This window comes from Muscardinus avellanarius, assembly GCF_963383645.1.
Source record: "Muscardinus avellanarius genome assembly, chromosome: X".
In the NCBI taxonomy this organism is placed as follows: domain Eukaryota; kingdom Metazoa; phylum Chordata; class Mammalia; order Rodentia; family Gliridae; genus Muscardinus; species Muscardinus avellanarius.
The window spans coordinates 98,178,235-98,198,566 of NC_137792.1; the positions used below are offsets into that span (position 1 = coordinate 98,178,235).

Consider the following 20,332-nt stretch of genomic DNA (forward strand, 5'->3'; position numbering starts at 1 on the left):
GTAAGGGCAAATCCCTAACCTTTCAGAAGGGATGATGTCATAGAGAATAGTCATGGTCTTCCATAAACAATCCTACAGGGCCCTGTCAAGGACAGAATCCTAAACTGAACAGAAGACTGCATTAACTCATAAAACATACTCCCATACTCACTATTATTGTATTGTCTCAGCTTTTAATTCCATTGCATATATTTCCTGCACATGTGTATCCATGTCAGGGTGGATTTGTAGTGACTAAGCCTTCAGAGAGCAGACAGTGTGTCTGTGCAGTTTTCTTTGTACCTGGTATGATACCATGCATAAGAGGTACTGGTAAAAGTGATCTTTTGTGTAGCTAGAACAGAGAGTGGCCTACATGGCAGGATTTAACAAAATACCCTAAGGGTGCTTCTTGAATACCTACTTTGCTGGTTCATCGTGGAGCTACTCTTCCCTTTTACTTTACTTACATGAGGCAGAACTAGTATTACCTCCTTAAGCCTCAGGCAAGAACGCTAACTTCAGAAAGGCACTGTTAAAATATCACCTGTTATCCAAAAGGCCAGAGTGAGTCCTCTACTGACACCATTATGAATTATTTGTTGGACTAGCTCCTTTCCATTTGAGAAGGAGTGGAGCCCTGAATATAAAGGTTTGGTTGGTAGGAGGGACTGGGAAAGGATGGAACAGAATTGTTTCAGTGAGGCTGGCCAGGGTGATAAGCTTCCCAGAGTAGAAAATGATACACTATAAAGGTCTTAATATGAATGAGGAATGGAAATAAATTACTTACTTTACTATTTTTACCATCACTTGGCTCTAATAACCTTTTTGATTAGCATGAGAAAGGTGATAATTATAATTTCTAACCATATTTTATTCACTTATTAGATGTTACTCCATCTTCAGTCATGTAAATTATAAACCAAGGAATCCCTTATCTGGTCTCCTGCTTACAATACTCCCTTGTCTCTTCATCAGTGTGGATTTCTTATACTGTAATCTAACAGCATAATCAGAAGCTTTGATGGAACAGAACATAGAGGGATTCTGATTAGCTGAAAATCACTCTGAAATACTTTCTATTTTGTCTCTCACCTCTTGGAAAGGATGAGACAGTAGAAGAAAAAAGCAGAATAAAGTAACCATTCATAGAATTGTGATGTATGAAATCTGGAAAGACACTTGAAGGTCATGGAATCAGTTCAACTCCTCATTTTATAGGTAGACACTGAAGCTGAGAGGCTAAATGACTTAACATTGATACAAACAGCCAGTAGACAAGTTTAGAACCCAGTTTTTCAACTCGTGTTCCAATGTTCTTTCTTTTTTATTTCTTATGCTTCTTCTCAAATCCCATACCCTGTTTTACAATATCACACTTAAATTTAACTAGTACCCTCTGTACCCTGCAGAGAATATGACTATGTTCCACAAATGGAGTGCCAGACAGGGATTAAATTGCTAAAGTATGCCCATACAAGTACTGTACTTTAAGAAACCCAATATTTCATCAAGTCCAAACAATTGAGGGAGGTGGAGTTATTCATATAATAAGAGGATTCTAGATGGGCATGGTGGCACATGCCTGTCATCTCAGTACTTGAGGTATTAAGACAGAAAGATCACAGGTTCAAGGCAAGCCTCAGCAACGTAGTGAGGCCCTTGGCAACTTAGTGGGACCCTGTTTCAAAATAAAAAAATAAAATAGGGCTGAGGGTGTAATCAGAGGTAGAAATCCTCTGGGTTCAATCCCCAGTACCACAAAAAAAAGGAAAAGAAAAAGATAATTCTTTGGTTTATAAGAATATTCTTCACAGTTTCTTACATAGCAACACCCAGATGGAATTATAATAAAACTGTTTCAAATAAAATAAAGTTGAACTGTTACATTTATGTCATACAAGTAAGATTAGAATTGGACTACCAGGTCGTGAACATAATTAGAAAGATTTTAATCTAACCACCTTCCATGAAGAATACTGTAACATTTTATCTGGTCCTATTTAGACTTCAATTCCTACAATCAGTTCTTCAACAAAATCAATAAACAAAACTAAATGATATAACAGAAGCTTCATGACAGAGAGAGAGGGAGAGAGGGAGAGAGAGAGAGAGAGAGAGAGAGAGAGAGAGAGAGAGAGAGAGAGAGAGAGGAAAGAGAGAAATAACATGTTGAGTAGCATGTTTCTTTTATTACTACTAGTTAAGAGGCAGTCAACTCCTCTTCAAAATTCTGCTGTAAGATTCTATATAAGTAACACGTTTGTAAAACTTTATACTTATACACTTTACAATTTACATACAACTTTAACATAGATATTATTTGTTGGTCACAAGAATAAGTGGAGAAGTGATGAGTGAGGACCAAGTAGGGTACATGGATGCACCAGAACCAGGGAGAGGATGAAGACAGGAGAGGCTAGGAAGACGAAAAGCAGTCCTGATCATATTTCTACAGAAAATAATATTACACTGAAGGAACCTCACCCTACTCCAAGGACAGAGGATTCCCAACTTGCCTATGAGACCCCAGTAAACAGTTTAGTTTTGTTTTGCGATACTGTGGATGGAACCCAGAGACATTCTACCTCTGAGTGACGCTCCCAGCTATATTTTTTCTTTTTTTATTGGTGCATTGTAGTTATACATCTTAAGTGGATAAAAGACTTGTGGAGACATATATGCACACATCATCAATTAGCCCTTACCCAATCCCCATCCCATCCCCTCCCCATCCCTCCTACCCATGCTTGGATTAGTGATTGACTTTAATATGTTTGTTTAAGTACATCATATGCTTTAGAGAGTTTCCCTCAGGGTCTCACTGAGTTTCAGGGGCCTCACTAAGTAGCTGAGGCTGGCCACAAACCGTGATCCTCCTGTCTCAGCCTCACAAATGCTGGGATTACAAGCATGCATCACCACGCCTGGCTCCCAGTAAACTCTTTAAAGAGTGATAATAATCCAGTTTGATGAAGGAAAAAAATAAACTTCGTGCTTGATTTTCATACTACCTATTTTTTGGAAAGGAGAAGGGATTATCTTTGGACTTATTCCCCATTCTATCACCATTATCATTATTTAAAAAATAGGTATCTGTCACTTTTCTTAGAACAAGCATCCTAAAGGGATGAGACTTCTTAGAACTACCATTCAGTCCTTCCCTCCAAATGACTGAGCTAAGCTCTGCTAAAACTGAAGGTTCCCCTCCCAGAGGATTGCCTGATCCAGGTCCTCTGAAAGAATAGCAAATATTTATGTTACATACCTCAACTTGCTGGCAGATCTGTATTAGTTTGGCCATTTGATTTTCTAGTTCGCTGTTGCGCTTAACCAGGTTGGTGAGGTTCATCTCCAGAGTTTGCTGCCATTGCAGAGAATATGAAGCCGGAGAAAACAGGGAAGAAGGGAGAGAAAGAAAACAAAATAACTATAAGCTTTAAACCCAGTATCATGTTAAGATCAGTCAAGTGGGACCCAGACATTTCAAAGATTCATTGAAGACCCACTATGGGCCAGGTAATGTTCTGTGTGCTACTTAATAATGCTGCCCAGCATCTGCTCCAGACTGCTATTAACTGGGTAAACGATGCCATTCACACTGCATGGGTGGGTGTAGGAATTTGTTGACATTAAAGCAAAGTAAAATTTTATAACATTACAATATATTTAACTTTCCAAAGTATTTCATAGTCAATATTTCAATTTTCCCTCAGAGGAAACTGCATACAAAGAATATGTATCAGCTCTTCTACAGATGCATAGACTAAAAGAAACTATAATTTATTGAGTGATTTCTAGTTGTCAAATACTACACAATTTGTATATTATATACCATTTATATATTATAATAATTCCATGCAGATGACAGTGTTTTGTTGATGAAAAAACCGAAATTTTAGAATGAGGGTAAAGCATTTGTCAGACATAACTAGTATGCAGCAAAAGCCAAGACTAGAACCCTGCTTTGAGTTGCAGTTTTGACTCAGTAATCTATAAATTTTTGTCTTTTTGTTGGTAACTATATATTTATAAGTAGGCTTCTTCAGGAAAAAAGATATACTATTTTGAGTGTGAGACTCATCAAAATTGAGCACTGTATCTTCCAGCTTTCCTTCTTTGGCATTGAGGTCTCACCCAGGGAGATCATGAGCTTCAAACACAAAGTTTGACTGTCCAGAGACTACTCATTGCATAGCATCACTTACTGGTACATACTATCATTTAGGTACATGTTAGAAGCACTGTGCAGATTTGTTGAATATAACATGGCTAGAATAGTACTCAGAACTATAGCATATTCTCAGTTGAGCAAGCTATTCTCTCCCATTCCATATATATAAAAAAAATAGAATGTTATTTCACTCTAGATTGATCATGGGCTTTTTTTTGGTGGTACTGCAGTTTCTGGAAGCCCTTCTACCTCCGGGGTACACTCCCAGACCTATTTTATATTTTTATTTGGAAACAGGGTCTCTTAAGCCAGCGTGGCTGGCTTTGAACCTACGTGATCCTCCTGTCTCCACCTCCCAAGTGCGGGGATTACAAGCGTGCGCCACCACACTGACGATCATGGGCTTTTGTATCCTTCCTTTCCCCCTTTTTCCTCAGATGTGATGGCAACTTCTACTCCAGGAACTATCCTAGTATCTACTACCTTCTTACCCACTATCCCAACACCCCACAGTCTGTTTCAAGTGTAAGACCTCAATCTCCTGGTCCTTATTCTGATAACATTTCTTCTCACAGTCATGTATGCTAGTTTTCTGATGTCTCCATGGCTCTTATGATTCGCAGTTGTTCAAAGTTCACATTTTTGGAAGTGATGATGGGAAAGATACTGGGGAGTGGAGGGATGCAGACATCCTGGCTCATTTCCTTTCCACTAAGTAGCAGTAGCTCCTTAATAACCTTGGCACTGGTCCCATGAAATACATCCCAGAGGACATATTCATGTAGATATATGCATTTCTAGGCTAGGTAGTCTGATTTAACTTGTTTTTAAACTGGATTTTGAGGATCAGCTTAACCCTTTCTTCCCTTCTTGCCATATTTTTCTTATTTTCTTTGGCTTTATTCTTTTAGAAGTGATTTTTTATTGTTTATTCCATTTTTCTTCACTTGGCAGTATCTGCCATGACCTTCTTTATTCCCATGCTGTCTCAACCTGTGGTATCCATATCAGGAAAGTGAAAAAAAGGTAGCAATCATTGATTTGGACATAATCCCAAAGCTAAATAGATGTCAGCAGCCAGGAGTGTTGGCATGCTCTTGTAATCCCACTACTTAGGAGGCTGAGACAAAAAAAATCACAGGTTCACAACCAGTCTCAGCTAATCAGTGAGGTCCTCCCAACTTATTGATACCCTAATTCAAAATAAAAAAAATAATAAAATAGGGATGGGGGTGTAGCTTGGAGGTAGAATGCCCCTTGGCTCAATCCCTACTCTGCACAAGGTGCAGTGACTTCACAGAGAAGAGGTGAAATTAAGATAGATACTGAAGGATTTTATTAAACAGATATGGATGAGGGCAGGGTGCTCAAGGCACAGGAGTAGCATGAGCAAAAGTAACACTGAATAAAGCAGCTAGGCACTGTGGTACACCTGGAGTCTCAACTATTTGTAACACTGAGGCAGGAGGACTACTTGATACCAGGAATTTGAAGCCAGCCTTGGACAACATAAGAAACATTCCATCTCAAAAAAAGAATAAAGTATAGGACTTGTTCAGAGACCAGTAGTTTAGTTTGGCTAGAGAAGAGGGTACAAATAGAGTAGTAGAAGACAAAGCTGGAAATGGAGATGAAAGGTCTGTTAGAAAGGTCTTGATGTGTAGATAAGTTTGTATCTACATATTTCTTAGCGTTTTCAAAAATAGCTTTTTTAGCTTCTTGCCAAAAGCTGTTCATCAAGGAAATGGCATAATTGGGGTTGCATTCAGGACACTGATCTACCACCAATATGTGGAGCAGAATGAAAGAGGAAAGCTTGGAGGCTGGGAAACTGGTTAGGAGGAGGCTACAATATGAGGCAGTTGCTGAAGCAGGTCTGGGCCAAGCTAAGAGGATAATCAAGAGAAACATGTTTTAAGAAAGGATTTGTCACTCTCAAATATGCAGAGAGACAAGAAATATGAGGACTGATAAAAGGCAGTGGGATTTGGTAATTAGAGGTCACAGATAACCTTTGAAAAGGGGGTTTCAGTAAGGCTTTGGAAACAAATGCCAAATCATACAGTGTTAAAGAGTATGTCAGTAGTGATAAAGTGGAGGCTGCAAGTCTAGACTCCTTTTCAAAAGGTTGGTCATAAGGTGAATATGATAGAGATCAGTTTGATCAAAGGGTTTAGCTTAAAAGTTAAAGAGTAGGAATGGGTAATAGATACAATCATTCGATTTCCTCCAACAGAATGGTCCAAATTTCTAGATCAATGGAAATGCCATGTATCATAAATGACTACATTCACCTATTAGGTAAATATAATCTGGATTGATGAGCAGAAACAGTATTAGAAATCTGTATTTCTAACCATAATGTTTCCATTCACACATGGGATTCCATGGGGAGAATTTTTTTAACAAGCACATGAGCCTCGTTGCAACACTGGTCATGAAATTGATAGCTCATAAATAATTCACAGTGCAAAGCAGGACTAAGAATCCTGCTGTGTACTCCTCATTTATGGCCCTGAACTGAGACTCACACCTTCTATAAAGCCACTGAAAACAAAAATTAGGGCTGAAAAGATAATTTGGGGTCTGGTTAGACTATGGGCCTTGGGTTACTATCACGAAATTATGGCAAATGGTTAGTTTGCTCTGGGTCCCCTAGCAATTTGCAGAATGCCAGTGTATTTTAACAACACAGAACTATAACTGACAAGATGATTCTAATTTCAACCTTGCTTCATTAATATGAAAATGCTTTGAAAAATAAATCTTTGGCTAATGAAAACACCATCTGTTGATGGCTTTTTGCCACTGTTTTCTTACATTATGAGACATAATTTGAGGAAAACACTGAACATTTACTTACTCACTTCCTATTCATTTACAAAGAATTAAAGCCTCCTCTCAAATTGGAATTGATTCTCAATAATGAACATATGCAAAAGGAAGCAGAGAATTGAAGCAATTATGCAGTCTATTTCCTCACCCTTTCCTTATCATGCCTAACACTGACAAATCATTTAGAACTAAAAATTCTGGGTCACTCTAGGTTTGAATGATTTGATTGATTTGGCCAAGTTATTATGTTATTATGTTGTAAACAGAGGGTGTGTGTGTGTATGTGTGTGTGTGTGTTTGTGTGTGTGTGAAATCTCTTTATGTAACAAGTAAGCATCCTCTGTGTTGTTGTTGCTCAGTTTTGAAGAATTGGTTTACATTATTCTCTTCTTATGCAGTCCAGTTAGTGACTGGGCCAGGGTCCCTCTGTCCAATTGCAATTAGTAAAACTTCCTCAGAATAGTTGAATCGTGACAGCAAGAGAGCCAGAGTGGCAGGGGAGATTGGAATGGAGATATCTTCAGAGAGGAAATGAGGACAGGAGATTGGCAGAGAGAGCAGGATGAAGCTCCCATTTCCTGCTGCAGGAGGTTACCTCTGGGTTCTTCTGTGCTTCCCCTTTGTGAGGGTTAGAGAATCCATTTTAGCTTATAAAACCACGAGACCCTCCTTTACTTCCTGACAACTACATCATTCTAGCTCTCACAAAATTGTACATATGTCTAAACAGCACAAAGCAAGGGGAAGATCTGGCTGGCTTGCGTAATTGAGATGTTAAAGGGCCCAAGTTAGCTAAATTGGCAGTCTACACTGATTCCATTTTTACCCAAGTTCCAACACTTCATTTGTGCAATATAGATTCAGCCTCTTTGTACTCTATAGATCCTTTCCCAAAGAGGAACATGTTTTGCCATCTGAGAAGGGTGGGCAAGAGCTATTCTCATTCTAGACAGCATCTTATTTTTAAAAATGGCTTCTCTAACCCTCTAAAATGATTGCTTTTTTTTGCTTTTCTAGACACAGGTTATTTTAGTTGACTCTCACAAGAAATCTAGCCACATGACAAAACACTATCTCTTATTAAAGTAGGAGAGATTACTCTCGTGGCACAAACTAGACTCTGATATTCATCTGTCATGCTCTATGAAAGTAGATATATTCACAGGTAAGTGAACACACATACACAGACCAACCTGACACCGTAACACTTGAAAACTAAAAAGGAGGGCAATCTTTCTGTTTGTTCTATTGAAACATCTAGTATTGACATAGGATATCTGTATTTTTCCTTACTTTTTGTTTTGTGGTACTGAGGGTAGAACCCAGGGGCATCCTACCTCCCAGCTATACTCCCAGACCTATTTTTATAATTTATTTGGAAACAGTGTCTCACTAAGTTCCTGAGAGCCTCACTAAATAGCTGAGGCTGGCTTCAAACCTGTCTCACCCTCCAAGATCGGGCATTACAAGCATGTGCCACCACTACCAGCTTTCCTTACCTTTAGAAAGGTAAAAGGGGAGCATTATATAAACTTAGGCAGGATTCCAATCTTGGGGCTTTGATGGATAAATTGAATCTTGGGATAGGATTGTAGACAGGAAAGATGAAGAAGAAACAAAGGCCAATGCACCCCAAACCTGAGTCTTCTCAAATTGACAGAAAACAATTTCGTTTTTAAAAATAATCTGAGCTAGTGACCCCATTATTATTCTTTGACATGCACTTTTTTGACATCCTGTCTACACACTGGCATTCCTAGCTCTTCCTAAAGCCAGAAGCTAGAATCTTCACATGCTTTTGGGGTCATAGTCTACCTTCTTTTTTTAACTGTGTGTCTTAAAATACTTACTTTGCTTTTGCTTCAGTCTGTCACTTTATGTATCAATTACATATGGCCTTTCAACAACAGAACACACCATCTGGTCCACAAACTGAAGCCCACACGCTTCTGCTAGAGTTTATTCTTTCCCCAAACATTTATTTGCTGTTTTATAGACACAGGCTATGTCTCAGAATGAGATGCAGGTGATATACTGGATATATATCACATAGGTCTACTCTACTTGATACTCGTTAGAGAATATCCAGACCCTCTGGCCAAGTCTAACAAGTTGCCATCCCTCTTCTTTTTAGAAGTCTGCAACCATGGATCAAAGACATACCTTCCCTTTTTCCATTATCAGGTGTGCTGCCCAAACCATCCTGCATTCTCCCCTCTCCCCCTTAAGGTGTATAATAAAGCCTCTAGCTTAAACAGGTAAATTATTATTTGGGCCTTCTAAAAAAAACTGTACTAAAATCCTAAATACAGTATTTTTGTAACATTTGTAATAGCGAGCCAAAGCACCTCAACTTTTCTGGAGGCCTCAGGATGGTATCCCACTTTATTATTCTTTAGTATCAGCCTCATATGAACACCCTTTCTCTCTCTTTCATCTGATCTTCCTTCATGTCTATTTTCTAGTCCACGAGTGTTCTGTAAGGCACAATTCTTGGCCCCCACTTTGCTCATTACAGCACAACTCTACCTCCATGCTGAAGATGGTCAAATCTATTTCTCCCTGATTTTTCAGTTATCATAAAGGCCTAGATTTCAATTCCAACCAGGATACATGCCCCCACTTTTTTTGCAGGTCTGAGTGTGGAACCCAGGGGAATTCTACCTCTGAGCTACACCCCCTGCCCTATTTTTTTATTCTTTATTTTGAAACAGGGTTTCACTAAGTTACGGAGTGCCTCACTAAATAGCTGAGGCTGGCTGTGAATCTGTGATCCTCCTGTCTCGGCCTCCCGAAAGCAGGGATTACAAGCATACACCATCACGCCCAGCCTGCCCTTTTCATTCTAAAAGTACTCCATTCTTTCTCTCTTACAGATATTTGAAGACTCTTTTATCCATACTATAACACTCCCCTTTCCTGACTCTACCTCACCCACTATTTGGGGGGTGTAAAAAACACTCACACAAAGACACGTTTACTATCTCTCCTCTGCTATTTCACAACTCTCTGTGCTTACACTGTCTTATAACTGTGACCATAATTGTCTGTCTCTGCTCACTGAACTGAGTGAGAGCTCCACCAGGATTGAGATTATACTGTTTTTATCACTGTAATCCCAACACCTTTCCTGGTGCCTGGCACCTAATATTTGTTCAGAAAATGTTTGATGAAAGAGTGAATGTTGATTGGCCTACAACTGCATCAAATTCAAAACTAAAGTGAAAGCATCTAAAAAAACTGCTACCTCCTCCTATTTCCCACATTTTGTCCTTAATACCACCATTCAAAATATCTACAACTCAAAAATCCTTTTCCACTTCTTTCTCACCATCATCTATAACCAATATAGTTATTCACCAAGTTCTATCAAGTCTTTCTTCACAGATTCTCTCCAGTTTGACCAATCTTCCTCAAAACATTCATGGTTCTCCATTTTTGAGCTTGATTAAATACCTGTCCTTGCTGTCCTCTGTGCTTCAGAGCATCTATTGCAAATGTGTCGTGGCATTTACCATACTGAATCATAACTTTCTGTTTATTTTTCTGTTTCCCCTACTTTGCTCAAAGCCCATTCATGGCAGAGTACTATGCCTTATTGTCTGTGTCCCCTGCTCCCACCACAGTGTCCAAAGGGTTCAATAAAAAGGTAAGTGTTCAATAAATGAATGAATGAATGCATTCATAGCCTAAATCTCTGATGCTACAATTTAAGTTACTGGCTGTTCTGTCTTCAGGGATGACAAAGAACAAAGCATTACTTCATTACTTTCATGAATTTAAAAGGCATTACCTTCACAAATTTGAAGCCATTATCACATTTTTCCCTTTAAACTTCACTGGCTTTGAGTTTAATCAGTCTTGTTTCCTTAATCTTTCCTCACCTATATTATATTTCTGTAATATGTTCCTCTGCCCAACAATAATATACAGGACTGTCATCAACCCAAGAACAATCTGAATCAACATTTTGCAAACTAATCATTATTAGTCCCTTTCAGATGTTCATATTAAGACTTGGGACAGAAAAAAATAACGAAAACAGAAAGATATGAACATAGATAATAGGAGCACCTATTTGTTAAACTTGCTCTTAAATGAAAGAAACAACAGAAAACATCTTCCAAACACAGGGTCTTGTTAATACTAAATGAATACAGAGCTGGATAAATCAATATTAATCTTGAATGGAAAAGAACAGGGATTCAAATGAATCTTAGAATACAGTTTGAATAGAGATGGAATAAAATAAATTTTAACATTACAAACTTGAAACACAAACAGACGTATATATGCAATGAGGAGCAATCTTGAACAGTTAAGACACAACAGATAAGCCAATTCTGCAAGCAGAAATGACATTATAATCAAGAGGTAAAAGCTGATTCAACTCTCACGCTCTGGGAAGACACTGGCCCCATTCCCACCCATATGTTTCCTCTGAAATCACTACCACAACTTAGCACAAACTTGCACTCAAATATCACGATTTTATATTTAGCTTCTGTGATTCAGGACCTAAGTAAATAAAAGTGAGAAATAACATTTTCTGTTCTTGAAACTATGGTGACCCACCCTAACCTCCATTAAAGATGTTTCTTCATATGGGTCTATATGTTGTAGGTCATTTATTAGATTGATCTCTGGCCTTAAGATAGGTTCTACTGAGGTACTGGCCTTTCCTAAGGTAAAGAAAGCTTGTCTTATGGTCCCCTTCGACTGACTTATTGACAGATAGAACAGATACTCTCTTATCTTCACATCCAGTAGCATACATTTATAGACACATTGATATACAGCCAGAGTCATTCTCAGCCACTCATTAATGCATTAATGCAGGAATATACACACTCCTATATAACAATGCATGCATATGTGTGAAAATATAGCATCTCTCAACTCTGTCTCTTATAAAGATATTTTTCTTTTATACTCATATACATACTCACACTGGTTCAGAAATAGTCAAATGCCATCTAGTACATAAGTTGAGAAGGTATCTGTCTTGGTCAACAGAAGTGAATGTCAAGTGGGTGAGTAGATAAGTAACTGGAAGAAGGTGGCAGCTGAGAGAGAATGGGTGAGTGGATGACAGAATGAGTAGAAAGAAGGACAATATCAACTGTGATAAGATTCTAGAATATCATATTTTCAAACCTTTTAACTTTCATTGTGGTTTCCTTTGAACATTATCCAAGTCTCATATCTCCCTTCTCTTTGTCAGGCAATTTTTGACTCTCTCTGTCTCAGTGTCTGTCTGATTCTCTGTCTGTCCTTATGTCTTTCTTGTCTGTCTGTCTGTTTCTCACGTGTGTGTGTGTGTGTGTGTGTGTGTGTGTGTGTGTGTGTGTTTTACTTTCCCATAGCAAAAAGCTTACTCCACTGCCAGGTAAGATTTTATAAGAATTTAATAACAACAAGATCCTTGACTTATAAATGTAACTTGATTTAAAAATATCTGTAGTAATGATTTTGTGGAAATGTAATGCAAAATAGAAAATGTGCTTATTTATTCCTTTTTGGAAATTCCTCTATTCCCCCTGGATTTCATCAGCTACAATTTTGGCAGGCTTTGGGCATGGAAATGTGAAGACATCACTCTCAAAGAGAATTATAATAATCACATCTGATTTATACAGATGTTACCATAGGGTTGGGCAGCTGGAAATCCAACAATCAAAATGAATAGGCATTTAAAATTAAGGGCATATCATACTTTTGTTAATATTCTGATTTTGAAGATTGTCAGTAGTTCACGAGGGATTTTTTTCAGACATCTAAAGTATTCATAGCCAGACGTAGTGGCACACACTTGTAATCTCAGTAGTTGGGAGGCTGAGACAGGAGGATCACAGGTTGGTGGCAAACCTTAGCTACTTAGTGAAGCCCTTCTCAACTTGGTGAGACTTCGTTTCAAAATAAAGAATAAAAAATAGGGCTGGGGGTGTGGTTCAGAGATAGAATGTCCCTGGGTTCAATCCCCAGTGCCACAAAAATAAAGTATTTGTAATGGTAAGGCCTATTTATTTATTTATTTACTTACTTACTTATTTGTGGTACTGGGGATGGAACACAGGGACCTTCTACCTCCGGGCTTTGCTCCCAGACCTATTTTATATATTTTTTTGGAAATAGAGTCTCACTAAGGTGCTGAGAGCCTCACTAAGTAGCTAAGGCTGGCTTCTAACCTGTGTGATCCTCCTGTCTCAGCTTCCCAAGTATTGGGATTACAAGTGTACACCATGACACTCAGCTTAAAAAACCAATTTATATCTACTAAGATGAGAAACAAAGTGAGCTATAGACACTGGTATGATTCCTGCAAAACCATTATAAATATGTCATTCATTTGGGTTTCTTTTTTTAAAATTTTGTATTGGTGCATTGTAGTCATACATCTTAATGGAGTACAAGGTGGTGGAGGCAAACATACATGCACACATCACCCAACTGGCCCTTACCCAATTCCTGCCCCATTCCCTCCCCTTCCCTTCTTCTCATGTTTGTCTTACTGATTGATTTTTTATGTTTCTTAATGTATATCATGAACGTTAGATAAACACATATATTCTTTGGAATTGAACACTTAGTTGAACCACTGGCAGCCTTTTGAAGGACATGGGCCATGCATCCCAAACACTATAGAAAAACTAGACAACTAAATAAGATCATCATATATAAGAACTCCAAGCCCTTGAGTCTATTTTGAGTATGAGAAGACAAGCCATCTTCTAGTTATTTTGACCTTTCATCTTTATAACATAATGATTTGTTTATTCTTTGTTGAACAAGTAAATATTAGAGGCAACTCATCTTAATCAGAAAGATTAGTATGTAATAGGTAGTTATATACAATAAAAACATTTTAAAGTAAAAAAGGTAAAATAAACACTATTCAGTTACAGAACAGAAAGGCAGCTCTTTGATTATATAAAATTATTCTTCTCCTTCTTTTACAGGACTTCCCTGCTCCTCTTGGAGCAAGGGAAAATATGTTTGGACAGACTCTCCTATAGATTCTGCTAGCTGGCTTTCTATTTTCTCCTTAGAAAGGAATCAAACAGATTAAGAGGATAATCCTAAATGCTTTTCTAATTTAAAATTAACCCAAAGAAATAAGTATATATGACAATAGAAGTCAGATGTCTCCTCTACTTAATGTAGAGAACTAATATTACTTTACTCTTGGCACCAAACCAAAATGATACACACATACACTCTCACACACACATGTACACACATGCACGCACAGATGCATTTGTGTACACACACACATACACAGCATCTCACTTGCCTTCCCTAAGTCCAAGATGTTCCAGACAGCATAACAAATCACACAGTTGGGAATGATTCATGTTTCCACTCTCTGTCCAAAAATGAGCAAAAATAGTTTCTACTTAATTTATAATCAGAATTTTCTTCATAGTTTCTAAAATATTAAAGGAGAGCTATTAAAATCTAGCTTTAGCCGGGCATGGTGGCACAGGCTTGTAATCTCAGTACTTGAGAGGCTGAGACAGGAGGATCCGGGTTCATGGCCAGCCTCAGCTACTTAGTGAAGCCCTCCACAACTTAGTGAGACCTTGTTTAAAATTTAAAAATTGGGCTGGAGGTGTAGCTCGGAGGTAGAATGACCCTGGGTTCAATCATCAGCACCATACACACACACACACACACACACACACACACACACACACACACACACACACAATCTAGCTTTTCTTTCGACTGATTAGTCACAGACCAAAGTATCTTTGAAAAAATACTTTTGTGTTCCCTCTAGCCCTCATCTCCATGATGCCAAATGTCTAATACATCATCCAATGTCCCCATGTTTTCAAATAGCTGCTATTCTTTAGATGCAGGCTTATTCTATCCAGTCTATTTTTGTTATCTCAACATTACATATGGACACAGATATTTGTTTGGATTATTTCTCAAGGCCAATGCCTTATTATAGTTCTAACACCTGCAAATTTTTGGCAGAGATTGTTTCATCCTCTCCATATCCTTCGCTCTTCCTATAACCCCACCCCCATCTTTTGCCATTATAAAACTGTAAGTTTATACAATATGCCCTTTCATTGATGCTGCTAATTGTTTGTCTGTGACCTATGAAATGTGCAGTTGCTGAAGAATTATGTTAGGTCTTAAATCATATTTTATGAGGAAAACTGAGATCCAAAACAACGTGGCAGCGGGCCACAATAGAAAGGATAGTTATCTCTGTCTAGAGACTGTTTCAGTTCCAGTTCTCCTACTACTGCTAACCAGTTCTGTGACTTTGGCCAGATCACTTAAACTTTCAAAATCTCTGTTATGCAACTTTAAAGTGTAGGGCTTTGACTAGGCTAAATCCAAGGACTAACATTTTATGACTCTAAGGAATGAAGAAACTATCCCTCTCTTCTGCCTTTATATGAATAAGAGTATCACCTTGAGTGAAATAAAAAATAGACTTTGAATTTTATACACATTTGATATAAATAATAACCCAAAGAGGCACAAACCATTATCAGTGTTAACTAATCTAAACATTACTTATAACTAACAGAGGGAAAAACGTATGCTATTCTAGATACTGCTACCTTCACCAACATTATGATTTTTATATAAGTTTGATTGATTTTTCCAGAACACACCAGGAGGAAAATCTCCACTCCCTTCTTGCTTTTCTTCCATGCCTCCTGGATCTTTAGTCTATCTTGGCTTATGTACCCAGGTCATATTTCAAGGTGATAATTCTATTGCCCATTTAAACATTTTATTTCCCTACAATATTTAAGTAGCTTCTTTCTTAAGAGAAATTATACCTCATAGCAGGTAGGCAATGGGAATAAAACAATTTGCTGGCCCTGGCATTACCTAGTCAACATCAATGCAAGGTAGGAGGATTTTATAAAAACAGGAACTTAGACTTGCACATAAATATTGTATGGCAAAACAACTTCAGAAAACTGTTCATGAATACAAATGAAAGACTTGGATATCCCATGGCAAGTACTGAAAACAAGTGCTTCAATCTATAGCCCACATTAACAAACACTGGCACAAAATTTGATACCAGACTAAATATTTCTTACCTTCAGTTTAAATTTTTAGTTCAGGTATTTGATTAGACTTCCTGATTTTGTGGTACACTGAAGTTTTTTGTTTGCTTTTTTTCTTTTTAAAGCAAGCTTAGCATTAGCCCTGTGTTAAATGCCTAATGCAATTTATAATGACCAATGCCAAACTTTGATTTATTTAATGTACTGAATATGCACAAACAAGTATATACTAATTATCCTTTACAAAATATCTCATTTATGCATATACACTCAGATACCTCCACCCACACCTACACAGAGACACACCCAAATATATGCAAATCAGCACATATGCTAATTGTAGTACACCTACACAGGTACTCACATACTTAAAAGAAGAGGTGGAAAGATCACAGCAAATATATGAGGGTGCTGCTTCTCTGCTTCTCCAGTAGTAGTGGAGTTAGCCATAGCTAACTCCCCCAGAAATGTTCAAAAGTATAAGAAGGCAAGCAGGTTTATTCAAGAGATGATATAGGTTCCAGTGAGAACTTGTATGTGAGTAGTTGTTTATGAGAACAACTTGAAATTAACTAGCTTGTCATATAGGATAAGTGACCCATTTTATTAGGGAACTTGCTAACCGTATGACTATGTATTAAGACTCAAACTTGTATAAGGGATATTTCCCAGGTCCCTTACCTTGAGTTTCTCAAATCGATCATTCAGTGAGGCGACCTGATGGTCTCGATGACGACCCACCAGTTTGCATAAGGCACAGATCAATTGGTCATCAGAAACACAGTACATGTTCACTTTCTCATTTTCATGGTCCAGGCAGGTGATCCCTCGAAGATGTGTGTCTGGCATTGGTTCCACCAGGCGATGGCTGGTGAAAGGTTTCTTGTTGGGGTGTGTGGCCCGCAAGCAGCGGTCACAGTAGGAGACCTCACAGGTGATGCATGTTTTCACTGCATCCCTTGGTGGGTCCTGCTCACAGAATTGGCAAGCAATTCGCTCACTAGACATGGCGGAACTGGGCCTGTAAGTCCTCTCCCGGCGGTTCTCACTTGGAGAATTGGGCCCACTGACTGAAGCCTTCTGGAAGCGATCGATAATGTTCTGCAGGGTCACATTCCTCTTGAGGCCATCCAGGCCCCGGTGATTCAGCGAAATAACATACCTGCACGTAGGACACTGGAAAGCCGTAATGGGTTCAATGGATTCACCAGAGCTGCAGCTCGAGACCAAGATGCGATGGGCACAACTAAAGCATAAGCTGTGAGCACAAGGGAGCAGAAGGGGGTCTTCGAACAACTCAAGGCAGATTGGACAGGTCAATTCAGACTCCAGTGTTTCCATCTTTAGTGAAAATAATCCTGCTGAGGCATTAAGAACCACAGAGGCTGGGCTTTCACCTGCAAGGAATACAAAGCAAGAGCCATTAAGCACTTCCAAAGGAAAAGTAGATATACATAATTACACTCTAACTGATGGAGGCTTTACATGCTAGACTCCCCACGGATGCTTTAGCAATAGGAAAGCAATTCAGGAATTAATCAGTACACCTTTCTTCCCTCTTCAAACCTTGTTTTTGACAAATGCCTGTATTTATTCTTCTGTGCTATTAAATAGAGTCAAGCAGCCACCTCTGAATCCTGGCTTTCTGATTAATATTACCAGTCCAGCTCACAATGTTGGCAAGGATCATTCTCTCACATATTCTCCACTGACATCTCTTCTCCTGGACTATGATGAGTCTGAGGCCCTGAAAAATTCCCAATCTCTATTCTCCAATATTGTTCTCTATTTCACTTCCAGGCAAGATATAAGGGCTGCTTCTAATTCACATCCAGTGGAAAGAAAACAAGGCCATATTTCAAACTAACTCTCTACTTTCTGAATTGATTCCATTCTGAAAGCCTGAATAAAAAAGAAGAGAGATCTTTAGAAAAACGTAGTTCTTAGTGCAAGATAATAAGTTCTTTTTCAGAGTATAAACTTGAATTACTTCCTATTACCACACATGGAAATTTCTGTTCCATCCCAAATCTACTAAACTGAGTTACAAGAAACAAACAAGAACCAAAGACAGCTTTTACTGTCTTTCTACACCTTAAGAAAACCCTTCAATTCATAAAGGCAAATGTGAAAGGTTTTGACTTGCTCAGCAACAGCGGCTGATCAATCATGAAAGCATATTACTTTGTGATTTTGTTTATTTACTTGTTTATTTATTAATTTATTTATTTACAGCAGTACAAGGGATTGGATCCAGGGGTGCTTCATCACTAAGCTATAGCCACAATCCTTATTATTTATTTATTTATTTATTTATTTATTTATTTATGGCGATACTGAGGATTGAGCCCAGGGGCATTCTACCTCTGAGCTACACCCCCTGTCCTATTTTTTACTTTTTTAGTTTTTGAAACAGGATCTCACTGAGTCACGAAGGGCCTCGCTAAGTAACTGAGACTGTCCACAAACCATGATTCTCTGGTTTTAGTCTCCTGAATGCTCGGATTACAAGCGTGTGCCACCATGCCCATCTGCTATCCTCTTGTCTCAGTCATTCAAGTACTGGGATTACAAACATGTGCCATTACATTCAGCTTACATTTTATTTTGAGAAAATAAAACGTGTACAGATTCAAATCGAGAGCTATATAGAAATTAGGTGAGAAGCCATTAATTTTCAGATCTGGTAACCTTCATTTTTGTGTTCATTAGAGAGTAAAATAAATCTCCTCAACTTACAAAAAACTATGTGGTCAGTCTCTCTGTTCTCCCACAAGCATTTATTTATTTATTTTTGCAATATTGAGGATTGAGCCCAGGGTATCCAATATAAACTAAAGCTGAGCTGAACATATAAACATTTAACTATCAAGGGTCATCATCTAATTAAAATCCATACATATAAATACAATGCTTTCCTTAACTAAGTAAAATTATACTCACTGTAATGGTTAGTCCTTTGTATAGTAAAGAGAAAAGCATATTTTTATTTTAAATATCTTCTGTTCATCATTTCACTATAATTAGAAACCCTCATCAGGGATTGAAAATTTGATTCTGCTGTTAGAATTTGTTCAGATATTGTCATTTGTGAGTGATATCTGCATAGCCTACTCATAGGATGCATAAATACTGAGTACAATTATACTTAGTGTATAAGTACAGTAGATGTACACCTAAAACCTACTTCTAAATCAAACCTTTTAAGTACACTGAACTAGCAGCACATTTAATGGAAATCTATAGGAAACTGAGCTATAAAAGGGAAGAATCTCAAATTCATAGGTTTAAAGGTTTATATAATCACTCTTCAAAATGTGAGATATGTAGTATTTTTATTGTCCAATTTATAAGTGCTTGAAAATTGGTGGCCAGTATTTTCTACCTTATAACACCTATTAGCATTTACTTAGCAGGATGAAAAAGTGAAATAATGAATATATGTATATATTAATCATAGAATCTTATAATTGGAAGAGACTTCACATAAGCAAAATTCAGACTTCCACTCAAGAAAGGAATATTGCTTAAATTGCTCCACCTGACTAACTCTCTCTGCTCATCAAGAGTATCAACAATTTCATATTTTTCTTCACAGTATGGCATGTCTCTATGTATTTAAAATTATTTTACAAAGTGTTCCTTAAACTAGAAGAAGGTATCAAATATTTATTGAGCTCCTCCTGTATTCAGAGTACTATGTAAAGCACTTTATACACATTATTTCATACATTAAGGTTTTCAGGGTGCCTGTGAGGAAAGCATTGTTACTATATCCATCATATATTTAAGAAAATGAGAATAAGAGACATTAAGGAAATCAAACAGGAAACACACACACACACACACACACACACACACACACACACACACACTCAGAGCACAGGTCAGTCTAATGCCAATGCCTGTACTCTTTCCCCTACACCTTTATTTCAATCATGTCACCTCCTTCACTGTAGTTTATCTTGACTATTTACAAGAGGGTTTCTAAACAGCATGTTTCTATTTCTATTTTTGTCTGTGTCCCTCTAAAACTTCCTACCCCATTCTGATCACTTCCAGAATGATATCTCTTTCCTCTAGGCCCATCTAAACCTCACACTGCACTTCTGTCACTATCTCGTCCAGAGCTTCAATGTCTGCATTCCACAGGATCTGTGTTGCAAGCTACCTGGGTTGGTCAAAGCATTGCTGAAAGGCACGTCTATGGGTTGGAACCTATATAAAATAAGAGTACCACAGCTCTAAGTCTTAATCGAATGACATATAAATTCTGTAGAGAGAAAAAGCT

General features: G+C 37.9%; 1 protein-coding gene across 3 annotated transcripts in view; it reads right to left on the reverse strand.

The window, feature by feature from the left end:
- The window catches only part of MID2 (midline 2), a gene marked incomplete at its 3' end in the record, with an annotated part of 523,130 nt that overhangs the window by 65,718 nt on the left and 437,080 nt on the right, over nucleotides 1-20,332 (reverse strand). For 2 of the 3 annotated variants that reach the window (XM_080718702.1, XM_080718701.1), the window contains exons 2-3: nucleotides 16,723-17,438; nucleotides 3,251-3,346 (exon numbers count right to left, since the gene is read on the reverse strand). In XM_080718702.1, coding sequence (XP_080574828.1) covers nucleotides 3,251-3,346; nucleotides 16,723-17,382 — 756 coding nt within the window. In that variant the 5' untranslated portion in view covers nucleotides 17,383-17,438. Of the gene's footprint in view, nucleotides 1-3,250; nucleotides 3,347-16,722; nucleotides 17,439-20,332 lie in introns of those variants that run through there. The other variant, XM_080718703.1, reaches the window with a different exon arrangement.